Source organism: Canis lupus, chromosome 20, assembly GCF_011100685.1.
Source record: "Canis lupus familiaris isolate Mischka breed German Shepherd chromosome 20, alternate assembly UU_Cfam_GSD_1.0, whole genome shotgun sequence".
Classification (NCBI taxonomy): Eukaryota; Metazoa; Chordata; class Mammalia; order Carnivora; family Canidae; genus Canis; species Canis lupus.
In genome coordinates, this window is record NC_049241.1 from 2509685 (window position 1) to 2531167 (window position 21483).

Consider the following 21483-nt stretch of genomic DNA (forward strand, 5'->3'; position numbering starts at 1 on the left):
TTCCCTCCCCCGCCTCGGGCGCTGGCTGGGCAGGGGATTGTTGGGGGGACAGCTGAGGGGCAGCAGGCGCAAGGAGGGGAGGAACTGTGCCACACGAGCGGGCTTCTGGGTCCCGGACAACAGGCCGCTTAGGCCTGTGCTTGACCGGGTGGAGGTGGCCTGGCCGGCGGCCCCCGAGAGGGGGAGGGGGCGTCCCCTTCCCGGGCGTGGCCTTCGCAGACCAGCGGGCCGAACTGCCTGGGGCGAGGCCGCGGAGACCCGGACTGGCGCCGGCGCCGGCTCGAAGGAGACGCCTCCGGGCAAGAGGAGGCATTTCTCCCCCACCCCGGGGGTCCCTAGGGCGGCCCCTGGGGAGAGGGCGGCGGTACACTGAGAACTCCTTCCCCTAAGTCACCTGGAACTGCTCTCCACACACCTCCAGTGCAGAGACCCAGCTCTGCGGGGGAGCGGCCGAGCACAAATCGCCTTGCTCTCTCCCGTCGTACAGACGGAGGACACCGAGGCTCCAAGGGAGCCTATGGCCGACCAGGGAGGCGGAGGTGGGGGCGGGAGGGGGGCCGGAGACAAAGAACTTTGGGGGGATTGAGACAGGTGCGGGGGTAAGGGGAGTAATCGTCGCGCTGCAGCCCCTCTCCTGAGCTGAGTCTACGGCTCTCGGAGTAGGAGCCCAGAGGGATCCCAGGTGGGTCCGGGACCCGGGAGAGGGCGGGGGTCCGGGCCACCCCCGGGAGGGTGGGGGGAGGGGCGGCGGGATTGACAGTCGGTAATTGGGTAACTGGAGGCGGCTTCTCCGGCCGGGCGGCCCCGCCACCGCGACGCCGGGCCCCTGACGTCACCCGATTCGCCAGGAAATGAACTTTTTAATAATCCGAGGAGGGAGGAAAGCCCTCGGTCCCCTCGGCTCTGGGGGCTCCCGGCCAGGCCCAGCTCCGCGGGCGCGCCCCAGTCACCCTCTCCCAGGCCAGTTCCGGGCAGCGCCTGGGGGTGCGGGCTCGGGCCAGGGGCCTCCTGCCTCTGCCTCCGCTGTCCGATCATCTGTCCGAGGCCCTGGCTCAGGTAAAGACGCGGGGCCGAAGGCGCGGAGCCCCTCTGGCTGGGAACCAGCGCGTCCCGGCGCTTAGGGACCCTCCTGCCCCGTGCCCGCCGCGCCTCCCGCTCGGCTCCACTCCGGGCGCGCGGGCCAGCCCGGGCTTCTCGGAACTCCGCTCCGCTGAAAGGAGGCCGGCGCCAGCCGGGGCCAGCGCGCCGGGGCCGGGGAGTGGGAGCGCGAGGCCGCGGCCGGGCCTCCGCGGCCGGGGCGGGCAGGTGACTGGCCTCGGTGCCTTCCGTCTCTCCTTCCCCGCAACGCGCGCTCTGGCCGCGGACTCGCTGCCTCTGTTCGTCTGTCTCTCCTCCTTGCATTTAGCTTACGATTCTTCATCAAGGCGTAAAATGCGATCGCCGGAGCCCCGAGCCTGTCTTGCGTACCTGGAGCCTAGCGCGAGCTTATCAAAGACACCGCGGCTCCGGGGACAATCCCCGGCGTCGGGCAAGGCTGCGGGACCCAGCGCAGGACGCAGCCGGCCGCTTGCCGGCCCCGGGGCATGAACGCCAGAGCCAAGCGGGAGCTTTCCGTGGGGCTGCGATCCGCAATTCGGCTCGCAGGGACGTGGCCACGCCAGGCCCTCGGGAAAACAGGTAATTCGCTTTATTTCCCCCAAAGGCATGGTTCAAATGACCCCCATTCTGGGTGGGTCTGCAGGTTTTCATCATTCGGAATTTGGCTAAAAGCTCCTCTGGGACACCCCGAAGTCCCTCTGGAGCAGCGTCTGGGCCACCGCTGGCATAGAGGTGACCAGCCAGGCCAGGCTCCTGCCTGAACAGCAGCCCCGAGCTGCCCGCTGGCCCGGCGCAGAACCGACCTCCGCTGGGGATTTAATTACCCCGCTCGGCGGCTCAGAAAATCGCCGGGCAGAGGAGCTTAGCAGGGCAGTTAAGCAGTGCTTGAGCAGGGGCCTCGGGAGATCCGCACCAGTCTCCCTTCCCGCAGTCCTGGCCTAGAGAGAGAGACAGAGAGAGAGAGAGAGAGAAAAAAAAAAACGGGCGGGGGAGCTCCTCTAAGTCTCTGGAGAGCCGGGGTTGCCTTCCTCCAAAAGGCAGGCAGGCAGCTGGCTGGGCAGGAGGCCTCCGCTATAATTGAAACTCCTGCGTTGGACGCGGGACTGCTGCATTCTCTCGCAGAAACCAACCCGCCTGGGAGCAAAAAGAGGGGCTCCAGGGAGGAGAGGGCCCAGCTGGCCAGTAAAACACCCCCCACTCCAATCATGAGTGTCCGTGTGTGCCAGACAGACGCTAGCTAGGCATCTTGCCCAGTAGAAAGCGGAGACCATCCTATCACTTGTACCCAAACAAACGGCGGGGTAGGATCAGGGCTTCCCCCCAAATCGGCTAGGATTGCAGGGGGCATCCTTGCACCCGAGAAGAGCAGATTTATTGTTTAGAGCCTCAGGATTCAGAGTCTTCAGAACACCTTCAGAGGGATGCATTCCCTTTTTCATGTTTTTGTTCATTTCCAAGGGTTGTTGCTTATGCGGGTGCTGCCTTTTGCTCGCACCGAGAAGCTGTCACTTTCCTTACATAAGAAGGAGACTTCAGGAAGGACCGGGAAAGGGCAGCAGAGAAACTGAATCTTCTAACTGCCTTTTTCAAGTGGCCTGAGGTCCCCAAAGAAAGCATGGGTCCCCGCGGCTCAGGATGCTTTCTCCCGGGAGCTGGCAGCACAGGGATCCGAGGCCTGGGTCTACAGGGCCTGGCCGCCCGGGTCAGGGCTCTCTGCTGCCCAGTCTTCCCCATCCTACCCGGCCCTTCCCTCCTCACCCTTTGTTTAAACTTCCGTGGTCCCAGGTAGCCCCTCTGGGTCTGTAAGTTTGTCCTGTCTTTGTAACCTAATTCTTCCCACCTTTCCCTAGGGGCATTTAATTGGCTGGCAGTGGAGGGGGGATTCAAAGAAACCAGTTTGCTTAGGGGCTGCCTTCCTTGGGGAAATTTGTCAACTCAGCGGCCTCCCAGCCCCACACTGGCAATGGGCCTTGAGGGGGGACTGAGGAGGAAGTGGGGGCTGCCTTAGCCAGAGGGGTTCAGCAGTCCCCATAGGGCAAGGCCTCAGATGTGCTCAGGCCTGCGGGCGGTGCTCCTGAGGGGTTCTGCAGCGCCGGACCAGGGTCCCCACGGCCCCTTCTGCTCATTGGGGCTCACTTCCAGCCCCCCACCTGTGAAGGCTCCCTCCCCTCTGGCCTCCATGATGGCTGTCCCACCCTATACGGTCTCCTGGGCCTTTAGGAATTGTAAAACCCGGCCGTGGTCGAGAAGTTGCCCCACCCTGGGTCAGGAGCCTGGGGGATCGTGTTCCTCCTTATCATGTTCTAACCACCCACCTCCGAGCCTGAGGGCCGCCCCGGGAGCCTGGCTGAGACCTGCAGAATCGGGCAGCGTTTCTCCGGGCTTCCCGAAGGCCGAGGTTGGCTCGGGGTGCCGGCGGCCCCGCAGCCTGACAACTGGTAAATCCGTTTCGTTAGACGCAATTTGTTTGCAATTTGTCAGCTCGGCCGGGAAACGCTCTCCAGACGCCTGGGCAGCCGCACTGGCCCTACCTGCTTCTCCAATCCTGCCTACTCATAAACGAATCCCATCACTAGGTGCCTGTGTAGACGCGGAGCTCACCGCCAGATGTTCCCGATCCCCGGGAGACGTAGCTTTTTCCAAAACAACGAATTTCCTTCCGTGTTTTCCCGGAAAGGAGCGGTCGCCACTCCCGGGGGCCCTGAACGCCGGATCTTTCCCCTCGCGGTCGGGGCAACCTGGAGTTCAAGCCTGGCCGCGGCTGAAGGATTCTAAATGCCCGGCGTCCAGACAGACCCAGACCGCCGTCTACGCCTCCCGGCGGCAGATCCCGGAGCCCGCGGCGGCCCCATTCTTATTGAAATCCCACTAAACAGATTCCGACTGGGGCTTGGGGCAGGAGGGGAGACTTGCAGACCCGGCGCTCCCCCCCGCCCCCGCACCCACCAGGATAAAGGGCCGGGGGGCGCAGCGCGCGGGGGCGCACGCAGGAGCGAGCGGGTTAAGCCGCGCAAAGCCGGCGCACGGGACCAGTCGGCAGGTGCAGCCGCCGCTCGGCTGCCGGGCTTGGGCGCCTCCGCCGCCGTGGCCCGGAGGTGGGGGCGGCCGAGACAAAGACCCCAGCTCGGGGGCCGGGAGGTGGGGCGAGGCACTGGGGATAACCCGGGCTCGCGGCCTGTGTACGGCTGCATCCGAGAAATGGGAAAGCGAGAGGCCGGAGGCGGGCCTGCTGCCCTCAACTCCGCAAATACTCCCTCGGGATTAGGCCCCTATGACCTGGGGTTCTAGCCGCCCGCAGGACCGGGGCGAATCCCGAAGGCCACATGGCAGGGGCCACTGGGCTAGGCGGACGGCGTTTACGGGGCGGGTGGGCCAAACCTGGGGGCTGGAAGGGCCCTGGCCGGGCGGAGTTGGGGGCACTTACCGAGCGAGGTGCGGCGGGCGGCGCCCCCGGGTGGACGGGGCCGCAGCGGAGCGGGGCGCACAGCCCTGTGTGTGGCTAGGTGGGCCCACAGGACCCCGGCGGGCTGGCGGCGTCACCAGCGGGGCCCGGGCGGCGCGCCGAGTGGCCGCATGGTGCGCGGCGGGCGCTTTTGTTCGCCCGGTGGCCGACGGGGGCGGCTGGGGTGGGGGCGAAGGCGGCCAGGAGGTAGAGGCTGGAGCGGCGAGCCGGCGGCGCTGGCCTTGTTACCTCCCTCTCGCTCCCGCTACCTCTCCCTCCCCTCTCCCGGCCGCAGCGGCTGCTGCTTTTTATTTCGACAGCACTTTGAGGGGGCGGGAGCGCCGCAGGGGGGCAGGAGGGTGCCCTGAGCTCTGCGCCCCGTTTCCCTGGTCCAGCCGACGGGCGGCAGGCCTAGGGCCTGGAGGCACTCAAGGCGCAACATCCTACTCGCCCATACTCCAGACTACTCCCGCCCTCGCAGGGGCGCACAAATGAGCACCCCTGCTCTCAAGGGTGTATGTTTGGAAAGTCCGGGACATCTTTCTGGAGACTCTCCCCGGGGACCCTCACGAACCGTGGCCACAAGCGCGCACACACGTACACAGCTGCCTGCTCCTCCTTCTCCAACCCGCTTCCAATAGCGCTCATGCACGCACACATGTGTGCACACGCGTTAGCGCACACAGCTGTGGCTGCGTGGACATCCTCAGCCAGGAGATGTGGATCACACTGGCATGCACACGTGCTCACACCCAAATGTAGCTTGAGAATCTGGTATGAGTGGCGAGTGGCGCTCGCGCCAGGGCGTGCGTGTGCGCGGGCACGCGCGCGCGCGCGCGCGCACACACACACACACACACACACACTCACACACCTCCCTTACTTCCAGGCTGATTCGGCTAAATGTAGACACATAGCCTCTCTCTTCCTCAAGTATACTCCGACTCGAATTCCTCAACTCCAGAGCAGACCAGAGCATTTAAGGAGTGGAGCAAGAGGCAGGTCCCTGGCTCATCCCCAAGGAACCCTCTCACTGTAGGGAGCTAGGGAGTAGAGGGCTTGTCTTTGGAAGGCTAGGCAGAGGAGTTGGGGTGTGAGAGTCTTCAGTCAAGATTGCTTTTGGGTTTGTGAGCTAGGGGAATCTGGTCCTTGAACTTCCAAAGTCTGTACCTCAAAATTCACCTCCACAGCACAGTGGGAGGAGTGGGGGGGGGCGGTGGTTAGTGGTGCTGGTCCCATTCCAGCTGCCCAGGGAGTGAGTAAGTGGCCTGGGGATCTTGGGCCCAAAGAGAAAGTGCTTTGCTTTGGAAGGATTGGAAGTCCCTGGTCCTGGGAAAACTAGTGTGTGTCCCAGAGAGGAGTATCCAGCCCCCCATCTCTGTGGGCATCTTCTATCTGTGGGTCTTTCTTTGATGCTGATAGTGACTGCATTGCATATGTATTTGCTGTGTGCATGCAGGAGAATATCTATCCTTAGTGCCCCTGTGTGTCTGTGTGCGTTTGTGAGCACATGGGAAGTCTGCAAAACTGAGTGTATTCGTATGCCCATTTCTTCTTGTGGGTCCTTGAGAGTTTGTATATTGAGAATCTGTGTTTTGTGGGTCCCTGAGAGAGACCCTTGTGTATTATATGTGGCAGTTTCAGCGCATGACCCTATTAGTGCCTGTGGGAGAGGGTCTCTGTGAAACTGGATGTGTGTCCCCTGTGGCTGTGTATCTGTGAGATCATTGTGTCCATGAATCATATGATGGGAAGTGGGTATTTCCAAGTATTTATTTATAAGTTGGTGTGTGTCCCTATGTGGGTCAGTAGCAGTGTGTGTCTTGGTATCCTGTGTCTATGAATTGGTGTGTGTATGTGTGTGTGTGTGTGTGTGTCTTTACCAGCACTGGGTATTGGGTGTGTATCATTGTATCTTCAAACAGATTATGGGAGGATGGACAGTGTAGAGTGTAACCAAGTATGTCTGCGTAACTGTGTATAGCTCCATGTATGAACCGATATGTGTTGGGTGTTTGTGTCTGTTTACCTAGGGTGCGGGCATCTGCGTGTATGAATCTGTCTTTGAACTATGTCTGTTTCTCTACCCAGTTGTCTGGGGAGGAGTGTGTTCCTGGGTGACACACAGTATGTGTGTCTTCCCAGATCACCCACCATCCCTAACTGGCAGGGCAGGCGGCCAGTGGAGCTCCGGGGTGCCATTCGAAGGCACTGTCTGTCTGTGGGAGGGGGAGATGAACTGATAAGGCTTATCTGCCGACACCAGCGCCATGCTGAATAACTGCTCTAATGAGGTGGCCGCGCTGGGACCACCCGAGCCTGAGTGGGGAGGGGCATGGGGGAGCCAGGGCTGGGGCACAAGAGCAGATCCCACAAACCCAGCAGGGCCTGAGTGTCTAGTGGGCCTTTTCTAGTTCTCTTATTTTTTCAGAGGGGGGTTCCAGGTCTTACAGCTCCACTCCACCTGTCATCTCTCTGCGGGACTGGGCTGGGCTGGGCTGGGCTGGCGGGAGCCAGCTGGAGCCTCCCAGCCTCTGGTCTGCAGTCAGGAACACAGCCTTAAGAGGGAACGGGGTATGAGACCCATTGATGCGAGGCCCTCTAGGGTAGGGGTAGATTGAGAGACACGGAGGCCCAGAAATGGAAAGACCCAGACAGAAAGAGAACGGGGACGAGACAGGGAGACCCAAGAACAGATTTTAAAAAGTAACTGCCATAGAGGGGCAGAGACACCAGTAGGAGGGGTGGGTTGAGGACGTGCAGGAAGAGACAAAAACAAACAACTTAGAAGTGGCAGAGTCAGAGACAAGGGAAGAAAAGCGGCGAAAGTGTTAACCAGAGAGAGACATGGACAGAGAGACAAGGGAGAGATACAGAGGAGAGGGAGAGGAAAACAAAGCAAAAATAGATGAGAAGACAGAAGGGAGCAGGGGCAGGCTCTGAGAGCAGTGAGAGAAGAGGGAAGGCAGTCAGGGGACAAGTGTGGACGCGGAAAGAGAGGCTGGACGGGATGGACAGATGGACGGAGGGGCCGGGGCAGTGCCGCGCACCCGCGCGAAGGAGCGCTGGAGGCCGCTGGCGGGGCTGCGGGGCGGAGGGCGTGAGCGCAGAGCCCGCGGGCCGGGCGGGGCACCGAGGCGCGGGCGGCGGCGGGCAGGGGGGGTCCGCGTGGGGCTGCGCCGCTGTCCGGGGTAATTTTTCATCTCGGCCGGCTAATCTTTGTTCCCGGCGAAGATAATGAATAGCCAATCGTTATCTGCCCGGCTCCCGGAGGCTGCCCGAGAATGGGGTTGTACAGGGCTGGGAATTGTTTCCAAAGTGCCGCGGAATAAATGGTGTTCCTTATCTCTGCCTTCCAGATTATCGGAGCCCTTTCAGAGCGCGCACAACAAATGCGCCCGCCATCGAATGCATCATTTACCACCGCAGATCCGCGCGCTGATGGGCAGGCAGATAGCCGTCCGCGGGGGGCACGCCGGGCGCCCTGTGCCCCGCCGCCAGCCCGCTTGCCCGCCTGCCGGGGGCACCCGCGTGTGAGCCCTCGGGTGTGCCCGGCATGTTTGGATGGACATTCTCGCGTGTGCCAGCGTGGACGGGCACCGAACAAGAAAGGGCATTGGAGTGCATGCAGGTGTGTCAAAGAAGCGTGCTAAAGAAAGTGCAGGTGTGCAAGCCCACGCCCAAACACGGGGCGGGCGTGTGTGCTGTGAGTGCCCAGAGAGGGCCCAGCTGAGGCTGTTTGAGGGCGCACAGAGGAAGGGATATCGCCCGTGTGTAGGCATGCATGTTACTCGGGGTGGGTAGACACGTGAAGGGGTGGGTGTGCAAATCCGTGTGTGCAAATGTGGGTGAGCTTATCGTGAGTGCCTCATTGTACCTGCCCAGGCTGTTCAGGAGTGCACACAGGAGGTGGTGTCCTCTGCCGCCGGGGAGCGTGTCTACCTTTAGATTCAGCCATGGGTGTGTTACTCTGCTGAGTGTGGTGTGTCTGCAGGTGTCCCACCCCACTCGGTGTCCGTAAGCGTGTATCCACGCATACCCGTGAGCGCCAGGAGTGAATGAGTGTGCAGCTGTCCGCGTTCACCCCGGTGTGCGCCTTCGGGGTGCACGGGTCTGCGTCAGGGGGGTCGCGGTGTGTTGAGTTTCTGCAGGGGGGGGCGGTCGTCGGGGCTTGTCCTGCGCCTGCCGGTGTAGGCTCAGGACACGCGAGCTGGGACCCCTCTCCAGCTTGGGAAGCGGCAGCCAGCGGGGAGAGAAGGGTGTGTGCGGGTGTGAGAGGCGCCACAGTAGGAGGAAGTGACAGAAAACGGGGTGTGCGGGCGTGCAAGGAAGAGGGGTCCTCCGAGGAATTTGGGGACACCCAGGGGCCCGCACCCGCCTCCGCAGGCGCGCCCTGCTAGGGGCCCCAGGGCGCCCGAGGAGAGAGCGCCGAGCCCCGCCGCCTGAGGTCTCCGCGCCGTGAGCGACACGCGCCGCCGACAAAGGCTGTATTTTTCCAGGCTCGCGCCCCGCCCGCGCGCGCGATGGTCCCCATGGCGACGCAGATAGCGCCGCAGCCATTTTCCCTATCTCCCCGGAGTCTATTATACGGCGGGATTAGCTCATCTCTAGGCAGGTCAAACCCAAAGTCACACAACCTGCAGCGCGGGCCCCGCCCCTCCCCCCGCCGGGGTCCGGTCCCGGCCCCGCGACCCCGGAGCGGCGGCCCTTGCGCAGGCGCCGAGCGCCACCTGGCGGCCACCGGTGCCCGAGCGGGGTCCCCGGAGCCGGCCGCGGGAGCCCAAGTCTCCAGAAGGGCTCGGGCAGGGGTCCTTTCTCCAGGAGGCGGACCCTCCAGAAGCAGGGGCTTTGTTATGTCACTGCCCTGTCCGCAGGGCTGGGCTGACATCCCGCGGATGCTCCATAAGAGTTTTGTGAAAGGATAGATGGATGGCAGGAAATTATGGACCTAGCACACTGCCAGAGGTCACCCAGCTTAGTTGGCAATAAGTCCTTTCTTAGACTGTGTCCACTGAATTTAGTATAAAAGCCAAACTCCTCTGGAACCCGTAACAGCCTCTGCTGGTCATTCAGACCTGTTTTCTCTCTTTCTTGCTCCAGCTACAGGGGCGTTCCCTCTGTTCTTTGAACAAGCCAAAACATTCCCACCCCAGGGCCTTTGTGTCTGCTGTTCCCTCTACCCAGAGTGTGTGCTGCCTCTGCTCAAATGTCACCCCTCAGAGAAAAACTGAGCCTTCAGATTTTTCTTGGTCTGTACCATATATTTCTTTTCTAGTGAGTACTTAGCACGATGTAAAATAGTCTCCTCTCTGTATATACAACTTGCCAGCTCTCCTGTCCTGCAGAAAGGGAGTCTGTTTTGTTCCCCAGCAATAGCCCAGGGGCTGGAATCTCCAGCGACAACTGGTCTGGCATCAGGCGCAAGTTTGGGAACAAGCGAATGAGGACAAGAGGAGGCCAGAGCAAGTGGGCCAGACTAGGCCCTGCTATCATTATCATCTCTCCTTATTGTTGGACCATTCCCCTCTACCCTCCCCCTGTGTTCTGCTCACCCGAGCATCAGGACGCCTGGCTCCACCAATCTGCCCCATCGGCAAGTCCAGAGAGGCTTGGGAATTAAGGGAGAGAGGATCACGGAGCAAGGTGCGCCTTCCTTGCTTGTTGGGGCAGGGAACACATCTCACCCTGTGTTCTCAGGGAGCCATGGCCTCTCCAGGAAAGCCGGGGCCACCGGGTGAGACTTCACTCAAAATACAAGATAATTATGCCCGAGTTGTCATGAGGTGGTGATGATTAATTGCTTATGCATGGAGCATGGACAGTGAAGTAAGTAGAACCAGAGAAGGCCACAGCCCCACTGGGCTTCCAGGTGGGAGTCTAGCCAGCCTGTCTGCAGGCTGGAAGGGGCAAATCAGACACGAGGCTAAGTCTCACCCTGCTCAGGTGCACTTGAGACAAACCCTGCAAGAGGCTTTGCCCAAAGATTCAGAGAATTAGCTCCCTGTTCCCTCAGAAGTGCCCTCCCTGGAGAGGATTTTGGGTTAAGGCAGGGCTTTGGGCCAGGACTCCCCTCCCCCCCCCCCAGCATACACACTCACCCCTCTTCTTGCTGGGTGGCCTCAGGCAAGATGTTTTCCTTCGCTGAGCCTCAGGTCTGCTTCTGCAAACCTCCCTCCAGGGTTATGTGAATTACTCATAAGCGTGTATTTAAAAAGAGTTTTGTAATCCAGGCCTTGAAAACTGGCAATCCAGGGGCAGCCCAGGTGGCTCAGCGGTTTAGCGCCACCTTCAGCCCAGGGCCTGATCCTGGAGACCCTGGAATGAGTCCCACGTCCGGCTCCCTGCATGGAGCCTGCTTTTCCCTCTGCCTGTGTCTCTGCCTCTCCTCTCTCTGTCTCTCATGAATAAATAAATAAAATCTTTAAAAAAAAAAAAAAGAAAGAAAGAAAAGAAAACTGGCAATCCAAGTCTCAGGGACCCATGCAGTGACTCATTGTCACCAACATATCTTTTTTTTTTTTTAAGATTTTAGTTATTTATTCATGAGAGACACACAGAGAGAGGCAGAGACACAGGCAGAAGGAGAAGCAGGCTCCATGCAGGGAGCCCGATGCAGAGCTCAATCCCAGGACCCCAGGATCAGGTCCTGAGCCAAAGGCAGAGACACAACCACTGAGCCACCCAGGCATCCTTGTCACCAACATTTCAAAGTGGGAGATACCACATAAAGAACTTCATCTCCAGCTTCTCTTGAAAATTTGGAAGATTGGATACTCTGGGCCTACATTCCTGCATGGTATTGTAATGCTGGAATCCTGTATCACCAGCCCCCTGGGCACCAGGGTCTTCCCCTACCCACTTGGGGCCTACGGGTCAGGAATGTGTCCCTCATAGAAATACTGTGTGCCATGGCTATGTTGGTTTTAGCCTTCCTTCTCTGTATCCTTTGATGGAATTTCCAATATCTTTCTCCATCCAGGTACTGTAAACCACTTAATAATAAATTAATTAATTAATCCAATCAACACTTTAAAATAATGTGTTTGGCCATAGTGTTTTGGACTCCGGGTATAGAGTATCGACTAAAACATCCATGGTACCTATCCACAGGGAACAGTCAGACATAACTACACAGAGTAATACATCATCACAAATTGTGATGGGAACTCTGAGGGGCAAAGAACATATATTTACAAATATTGAATGCAAGTATATTCGCAGCGACCTCCTCTGGGTCAGGTCCTATGCCGAGAGGTGGAGGCATAGAATGAAACCAGATATAGTCACCTTGTGCAGACAACTCACAGGGTGGTGGAGATACAGGCACATTAAGAGATCCTGTTCATTCCAACCTATAAGAATTGAAAACACAGGGTGCTTGGGGGAGAGGCACTTATCCTAGTCTGAGAGCATAAGATATAAAGAGTCCCTACAAATTAATAAGACAAAAATATGAGGAAAAATAGGCCAAGGGTATGAACAGAAAGTTTACAGAAAAGGAACTAGAAATGGGGCAGCCCGGGTGGCTCAGGGGTTTAGTGCCTGCCTTCGGTCCAGGGCGTGATCCTGGAGACCCGGGATCGAGTCGGGCTCCCTGCATGGGGCCTGCTTCTCCCTCTGCCTGTGTCTCTGCCTCTCTCTCTCTCTCTCATGAATAAATAAATAAAATCTTAAAAAAAAAAAAAAAAGGAACTAGAAATGGCTCTTAGGTTGATAAAAACATGCTCAGTCTCACTCAGAAATGAAAATTTAAAACACATTGAAAGATTTGGGAAGAGAAATATTCTAAAATCAGATTGTGGTGATGGTTGCAACTTCATAAATTTGCTAAAATTTACGAAATGTACATTTAAAATGAATAAACTCTATGGTGTAAATTATACCACATAATGCTGTTTGAAAATAAATCCTAAAACACTTTGAGATACCATCTCATATCTATCAGTATTAGCCATATCAAAACATTTGATTACATATTATGTTCCTACAGGAGTGGGGAGACAGGCTGGTGGGAGCATCAACTGATGCCCTTTTGGAGTAGGACAGGCAATGTAACACTATCATATTTACAAACATATGTATGCTTTGAACCAATGATTCCATTTATGGGGTATAGATATGCCCTTACACTTGTGAAATTTGTAAGGACATTCACTGTAGCTTTATACTTTGTGGCAAATAATTAGAAACAAAAGATGTTTGTGTAAAAGAGATGGTAAAAGTATTGTCATCCGACCAAAAAATAGAATAGTTGTGCTGCTATTGTGGGAGAAAAAGAAGAAAAAGAGAGAGGAAGGAAGGAAAAAAAGAAGGAAGGAAGGAAGGAAGGAAGGAAGGAAGGAAGGAAGGAAGGAAGGAAGGAAGGAAGGAAGGAAGGAAGGAAGGAGAAGTAAGGATATTGAGTGATCCCCAAATAGATTTAGCAGAAAACTAAAAGTGCACAAAAGTAAGTGTGGTGTGCTACCATTTGATTGAAAACGAAGATAGGAGAGAAGATGTTTGTGTACATATTTATAGACTTTCTCTGGATGGAAAACAGAAGAAATCATTAACAATTGCTGGCACACACAAAAGGACAGAGGTGTGGGTGGCTGGGGTTAGGGATCAGAGAGGACTTTCTACTGTGTAAGCTTCGGTTACTGTTGAAACTCCACAGATGGATAGAGATACAGAGATTGAGATAGAGATAGATATACACAGTCACACATACTCACATGTATATCCCATACAAAAAAGTAAAGATTAATAAAAACCCTAAAGATTAAAACCAAAATGGAAAAAAATTTCGTTAAAAAATATAAAGATGGGGATCCCTGGGTGGCGCAGTGGTTTGGCACCTGCCTTTGGCCCAGGGCGCCATCCTGGAGTCCCGGGATCAAATCCCACGTCGGGCTCCCGGGGCATGGAGCCTGCTTCTCCCTCTGCCTGTGTCTCTGCCTCTCTCTCTCTCTCTGTGTGTGACTATCATAAATAAATAAAGAAAAAAATATTAACAAAATATAAAGATGAAGAAGAACAGAACCTTGCAAGAAGAGTTGGAACAGAAGTTTCCCATCGCTGACTAGAATGTAGAGAAAAAAAAATTCTCCTGCCCTCTTGACCAAAGTGTAAACTGGTATTCAGTATTTTGCAGGGTAATTTGGTTGCACCTAGAGAGTTGAAGATAGAAATGCCACGCAACCCAGCAAGTCCTCTTCTAGCCATATGAGAGATCTCACACATGAACAAAAGAGACGTGGGCAAGGATAGTCATGGGGCATTATTGAAAGCGAGAGAGAGAAAGAAAAAAAATTTTTTAAAGAAACTTTGGGGCACTTGGATGGCTCAGTCCGTGAAGTGCCTGCCTTCAGCTCAGGTCAGGTCCCAGGGTCCTGGGATGGAGCCCCGAGTCCTGCTCCCTGCTCGGTGGGGAGTCTGCTTCTCCCTCTCCCTCTCTTTCCCCTACTTGTGCTCTCTCTCTCACTCATTCTCTTTCTCAAATAAAATCTTTTTTTTTTTAAAAATCATTAAAAGAAAGAAAGAAACTTTGAATGCAAACTAAGGGCCCATCTTGAGGGTATTGGATAAACAGTGGAAAGCTCTTTGAATGGAGTGCCGTGCTGCAGTCACATTGTATGGGCAGGTACAAGGCAAGTAATGTCTTTGTCAAAGAAAGAAATGGCATAATTTTAGACACAAAACTGTACTGTATATTGTTTATGGAAATGAGGCATATGAAGTAAAAGTCTAAAGGCGTAATGGAATTGAATCTTCTGGAAGCCTGAAAAATAAGAGCAAGTCATGCCATGTTCCTGGATGGAAAAACTTAATGCCATAAAATGTCGATTCCTCCACAGTTTCTAAATGCAAATTAAATGTGTTTAGGGTGATTTAAAAACCTAGGTAAAATGGACTTCAAAGATCGCATGGCAAAATAAATGCCCAGGAATAACCAAGGAGAATTGGAAAAAGAACGACACGGGGTTTTCACCTTACTAAAAATAAGAACATACTGTAAAGCTGCTATAATCAAATCAACATGGTGTTGGCATAAGAATAGACCATGGGGAAGAAGAGAGAACCCAGAAATAGGTTCCGGTGTGTGGAAGAGTATATAATACTTGACAAAAGTAGTATTTCAAGGCAGTGGGGGAGGGTAGATCGTGAAATACTTGGTGCTGGCACAGGAAGAAAATAAAATTGACCCCTCATATATCCAAATAAATTCCAGATGGATTACGAATTTTAATGTGAAAAATAAATGACTTGCAAAGAAACCCTCAGAGGTGACACTTGAGAGCTAGCCAGAGGAGCAGCACGTGCAAAGACAGGAGGGTGAAAGGATCCAGCATGTTCTGGAGAAAGCAGCCACTCAGAATGGCTGGGGTGTAGGGGGAGGCCCAGGTGCATGGCAAGCCTCCCCAAAGCCAGGTCACATCCATTACCATGTTCTGAATTGTTTGTCACATCTCTTCATACCTGTGCTATTTTGTTAATCTTTTTACTTTAAATCAATTTCTGTCTTTATAAACCAAATTGTTTCTATTTTTTAAAGATTTTATTTATTTATTCATGAGAGACACAGGGAGAGGCAGAGACACAGGCAGAGGGAAAAGCAGGCTCCTTGCGGGGAACCTGATGTGGGACCTGATCCCAGGACCCTGGGATCACGCCCTGAGCTGAAGGCAGACGCTCAACCACTGAGCCACTCAGGGATCCCACCAAATTGTTTCTAAAAGGTAAATTTCTATTACTGGCAGGATCATGGGTTCAATGGGCTCATTATATATTTTCTGAATCATGTAGAAATAGTCTGACTATTAAGATGAAGAAATAAAAAGTCTGGAATTTCCCTGGTAGGATGGGTTAAGTTTACTTTTGGAAATTACTCTGCCACCTTGTGGGCAGGAGGGACTAACTGGAGGGGTGTAATGGGGAAGGAGCGAGCAAGGGAAGTGGCCACAATGACAATCCCTAGAAGATAGTCAGGTGTAAGCCAGGGTCCGCCACATCCTTCCCTCTCCCGCTCCCTCTCCCACACCCACTTTCAATGTGTCATTCCCAAATCTGACCACCTCCTGGCATCAACACAGCTACTGCCTCCCCATCATTTCGTGCAGATTATTGGACTAGCTTCCTCAGTGGAAGTCCCTCAGTTTCCTTCTGTCCATTCAGAAACACAGCAGCCAGAGGGATCCTGTGGAAGTATAAGTCAGACCCTGTCCCTGCTCCACTTCACACCTACTCAGGGCTCCTGCCTCACTCAGAGGAACCCACACCATCAGTTCCCTCTTTGTCTCTCTCACCTCATTCCCTTGGTAGGCTCAAGTCTAGTCCAAATGGCTTCCTTGCTGTCTCTCAAATATATCTGGCACATGCCTGCCGGAGGACATTTGCACCTGTTGTTTCTTGTACCCAATTATCCACATGGCTTCTTTCCTTACTTTGGGTCTCTGCCCAAATGTTGCCTTTCCCGAGAGGCTTTCCTGGAAAGGGTCAAGCCAGCTGTGGGTGACAGCCAGGGTACAGATGGGTGCTAGAGGCACTGCAAGCTCTATCAGCATCTGGACATATAGGCATCCCTGAAGCCTGGGGTTAGGGCCAACCCTCCCCCCGGACTCCTAAACCCCTGTGCCTAAAGCCGATACATGTCCCTGACTTTCGAGTTACATGAGCCAATAATACAGCCCCTCTCGTGTTTCTCCTTTAGCCAGTCTGAAGTGGGTTTTTTGTCTCCCACAACTAAAGAGTCTTGGTAATTCAAGTTGTGATAGATTAAAGTTGACCACAAATTCTCTGTTACTGAGAGAGATGTCCCCTTCCCTGGAGTCTGGGGTGGTCTCTGTGACTACTTGACAAGAGAAGATGGTGGAAGGGACACTACATTTCCAATTCCAGGGCTTCAATTATTAGCTTCCACCTCTTGTCTCTTGAAACCCTCTCCATGGGAGTCCTGAGCTACCAGGTAAAAAGTCCAGCTACCCTGAGGTCAGGCCATGAAGAAGCTCTAGCTGGCCAAGTGGAGAGACTGCATGCTGAGAACGAGTCACCAATGTTTGAACCGTCCTGGCTGAAGCTCCAGATGTCATGGAGCAGATAGGGGCAGCCCAGGTGGCTCGGCGGTTTAGCGCCGCCTTCAGCCCAGGGCCTGATCCTGGAGACCCAGGATCGAGTCCCACATCGGGCTCCCTGCAGGGAGCCTGCCTCTCCCTCTGCCTGTGTCTCTGCCTCTCTCTCTCTGTCTCTCATGAATGAATAAATAACATCTTAAAACAAATTCCTGACCCAAGTTTTGTGGGATACAGTATGTTTTAAGCCACTACAATTCAGGGTAGTTTTTCGATTAAAAAAAAAAAAAGATTTTATTTATTTATTTGTCAGAGAGAGAGAGTGTGAGCACAAGCAGGAGGAGCTGCAGGCAGGAGGAGAAGTAGGCTCCCTGCTGAGCAAGGAGCCTGATGGGAGACTTGATCCCAGAATCCTGGGATCATGACCTGACCAGACCTTAATGGACTGAGCCACCCAGGCATCCCACAGGATAGTTTTTAAAAATGCGGCAATAGATAAATAGATAACAATAGTTATCTGCAAAGAGCCACATACAATTACTGGATTGAGAAGCAAGACAGAGGCAATGCTGCCAAGGCGCATCGGATGGGCTTATTTCCTTGGGAATCCTTACAGCAGTCGGGACGGGTATGAGACACACAGCGGAAAGAGTCTTGGCAGCAGATGGCAATGCTAATAAAGAGATGGGTGCTGGTCATGGGCAAAGTTCTCCACGGCATCAAAGGATTGGGATATATCCACACCCGAAGTAACAACACACCTGAAAACAACCCAATCTAACGATCCTCCCAGGAGGGAGGAGAAAGGAGAAAGGAGAAAGGAATCGTATCATAGCCACACAGTGGAGTATGGACAGCCGTGAACATAGAGGACAATACCACGCATCAATGTGGAGGAGCCTTGCCAATGACACTGTGAGAGAAGGAAGTCACAGAAGAGCACATACGTAAGTTCCATGTAGATAGTGTTTTAAAACAGGAGAGATACTTTGGACAGTCTATGCTTTTGCACATATGTTTGTGCACAGGGCCATGAATCAAAACTGGGGTACTCAGCCCTCTGTGGATGACCTAAGGGATCTTCCAAGAGTGGTGTTTTTGCCCCTTGAGCAGGTCACAGCAGGTGCATGGGTCCTGTGCCTGCATGACATGCACCCCCTGCCAGGGGCTGGGAGGCACAGAGGATGTCCCAGCTCCTGCTATGACACCGAGCTCCAGAAATGGTAGCTATTATTACTGTCATTAGTAGATGCACTTCACCTTACAGGTGGACAGGGCTGCGAGGAGGGAAGCAGGCTGCACAAAGGCAAGCGGCCTGTGGGTAACAAAGCTGGGATTGGGAGCCAGGCCTCCTGGCTATTTCCACCCTTCAAAGGTGCAACTTAATAATCTATACTTTTCTTTTCTTTTTTAAATTTTATTTATTTATTTATTTGTCAGAGGGAGAGAGAGAGACAGCACAAGCAGGGGGAACAGCAGGCGGACTGAGAAACAGGCTCCCCACTGAGCAGGGAGCCCAATGCGGGGCTCCAACCCAGAACACACAGTATCATGACCTGAACCGAAGGCAAAGACTTTTTTTTTTTTAATTTTTTATTTATTTATGATAGTCACACACACAGAGAGAGAGAGAGAGGCAGAGACACAGGCAGAGGGAGAAGCAGGCTCCATGCACCAGGAGCCCGACGTGGGATTCGATCCCGGGTCTCCAGGACTGCGCCCTGGGCCAAAGGCAGGCGCCAAACCGCTGCGCCACCCAGGGATCCCCCGAAGGCAAAGACTTAACTGACTGAGCACCCCCCAGGTGCCCCAGTCTATACTTTTTCAAGTCTGCCCAGGACTTCTGGGGATAATTGTCCTCTCAGACAAGAGAGAAACATGAGGAGGATCGTCATCGTCCCCTTCTCCCTGTTATGGGCTGCATTGAGTCTCCCCTAAATTCATATATTAAGATCCTAACCTGGGATCCCTGGGTGGCTCAGCGGTTTGGCGCCTGCCTTCAGCCCAGGGCCTGATCCTACAGACCTGGGATTGAGTCCCACATCGGGCTCCCTGCATGGAGCCTGCTTCTCCCTCTGCCTGTGTCTCTGCCTCTCTCTCTGTGTCTTTCATGAATAAATAAATAAAATCTTTAAATTAAAAAAAAAAAAGATCCTAACCTCCAGGGACTCAGACATGACTGTATTTGGAAACAGGGCCTTTGAAGAGGTGATTGAGGTGAAATGAGGTCATATGAGTTCTCCCTAATGCATTCTGACAAGGTCCTTATAACAAGAAAAGATTAGGATCCAGACACGCACAGAGGAACACCTACGCGAGGGCACAGGGAGAAGGTGGCCATCTGCACACCAGAGAGAAGCCTCAATGACAACAGCCCTGCTGACACCTGGATATCAGGCTTCAGGCCTCCAGAACAGTAAGAAAATAAATATCTGTTGTTGAAGCTGCCTGGCCTGTGGTGCCTGTTATGGCAGCCTTAGAAAACAAATACACACTCTTTGAACCAACTTGTGTTAGGACATGACATGTGGGCGTGGGCAGCTGCCTGGGGGACATGGTGAGGATGCTGAGCAGAAAGACAAGAAGAGTCTGGGTCCCTGATAATTTCACCAAGCTGCTGTGCCATGTCCAGAACTCCCACTGCAGACTACTTGTTCTCTGAAGAAATTGAAGGTTTGTGTTTCCTGAGCCACTAGTAGTTGTCTTAAAAGTATCCTGAGAAGCCCAAATCTCCACCTGCATGGAGAACAGTAGGCTAGCTGTGGAGCCCTATCCCACTGAGGCTCTTGGTCTTCTGGCAGATTCTACTCCCGGGGAGGTCAAAGACGCCAAGCTACATTCAAATATCATCTCCTGGGGGCAGCTGAGTGGCTCAGTGGTTGAGTGTGTGCTTCTGGCTCAGTCATGATCCCGGAGTCCTGGGATCAAGTCCCACATCAGGTTCCCCACAGGCAGCCTGCTTCTCCCTCTGCCTGTGTCTCTGCCTCCCTCTCTGTGTCTCTCATGAATAAATAAATATAATCTTTTTTTTTTAATCATGTCTTGGACAAAAGGGACCCAACAACATGTAATCCTCCACTGGATCCTAGACCAGGACAGAAATAGCTCTTAAAGGATACTCCTGGGCCGCAGCTCTTTCAGTCCAAGAACCTAGTCCCTTTGTTTTGGTAAAACCACCTTTTTTGAACTGAAGACCTCTTAAGAATTCTTTCTTGGACATCAGCTCCGAGTCCACCACTTCAACCCATACCAAAAGCAAGAAGAAAAACTAGGAGCTAAGGTATTTCATGCACGGGGTTTGTAAAGAAGGAGATAACTGTCGCTATTCGCATGATCTCTCTGACAGTCCTTATGGTGTAGTGTGCAAGTATTTTCAGCGAGGATACTGTATTTACAGAGACCGCTGCAGATATGAACATAGCAAGCCATTGAAACAGGAAGAAGTGACTGCTGCAGATCTAACTGCAAAATCATCTCTTGCTGCTTCCTCAAGTCTCTCATCGGGAGTTGGACCAGTTGTTGAAATGAATATGGGCGAAGCAGAGTCCAGAAATTCAAACTTTGCTACTGTCGGCGCAGGTTCAGAAGACTGGGTGAATGCCATTGAGTTTGTTCCCGGGCAGCCCTACTGTGGCCGTACTGCCCCTTCCTGCACTGAAGCACCCCCACAGGGCTCTGTGACCAAGGAAGAATCCGAGAAAGAACAGACAGCAGTGGAAACCAAGAAGCAGCTTTGCCCCTATGCTGCAGTGGGAGAGTACCGGTATGGGGAGAACTGTGTATATCTCCACGGAGACTCGTGTGACATGTGTGGGCTGCAGGTCCTCCATCCAATGGATGCCGCCGAGATCACAACATATAAAATCTTGCATTGAGGCCCATGAGAAGGACATGGAGCTCTCATTTGCTGTCCAGCGCAGTAAGGACATGGTGTGTGGGATCTGCATGGAGGTGGTCTATGAGAAAGCCAACCCCAGTGAGCGTCGCTTTGGGATTCTCTCCAACTGCAACCACACTTACTGTCTCAGGTGTATTCGCAAGTGGAGGAGTGCTAAGCAATTTGAGAGCAAGATCATAAAGTCCTGCCCCGAATGCCGGATCACATCTAACTTTGTCATCCCAAGTGAGTACTGGGTGGAGGAGAAAGAAGAGAAGCAGAAACTCATTCAGAAATACAAGGAGGCAATGAGCAACAAGGCGTGCATTTTGATGAAGGACGTGGGAGCTGCCCATTTGGAGGGAACTGTTTTTACAAGCATGTGTACCCTGATGGCCGTAGAGAGGAGCCACAGAGACAGAAAGTGGTAACATCAAGCAGATACTGGGCCCAACGAAGGAACCACTTCTGGGAGCTCATTGAGGAAAGAGAGAACAGCAACCCCTTTGACAACGAAGAAGAGGAGGTTGTCACCTTTGAGCTGAGTGAGATGTTGCTTATGCTTTTGGCTGCAGGTGGGGACTACGACCTGACAGACTCTGAAGACGAGTGGGACTTGTTTCATGATGAGCTGGAAGATTTTTATGACTTGGATCTATAGCAGCTTTGTGTGGCATGTGAACTGGTCTGCTGAGCCTCAGACAGTAGCTGTCCCCTGTGCTGGTGTGGCAGTGCCCGTGTCTCTCCTAGGAAGGCCTATCAACTCCAGGTGCTGTCGTGATTATTTTTACCCAGGGCCTGTCTTCTCAATCCCTCACCTTCCCCCAAGGAGTGTGTCGTTTTTCTCTGTTTAAAAAAAAGTTACAAAAATAAAAAAATAAATAAATAAAGGATACTCCTGAAACAATTGATGACATTTGAATATGGTTGTGGGATTAGAGAACAGTCTTGTCCTGTATCATATTGTCCGGATTTTGATTAAGTGTTTTGTGTTTATGTTAAGAAAATATTCTTGGTCT

General features: G+C 53.6%; 1 protein-coding gene across 1 annotated transcript; it reads left to right on the forward strand.

Annotated features, from left to right (window-relative positions):
* Nucleotides 1-807: 807 nt before the first annotated feature.
* On the forward strand, nucleotides 808-21372 carry LOC111089996 (E3 ubiquitin-protein ligase makorin-1-like). The gene is given in 6 exon segments (XM_038565481.1): nucleotides 808-1056; nucleotides 1425-1677; nucleotides 7900-8171; nucleotides 19641-20431; nucleotides 20433-20788; nucleotides 20791-21372. Coding segments are annotated over 3 exon segments (1248 nt in total). The 5' UTR covers nucleotides 808-1056; nucleotides 1425-1677; nucleotides 7900-8171; nucleotides 19641-19874; the 3' UTR covers nucleotides 21126-21372.
* The last annotated feature ends 111 nt before the right edge of the window (nucleotides 21373-21483 follow it).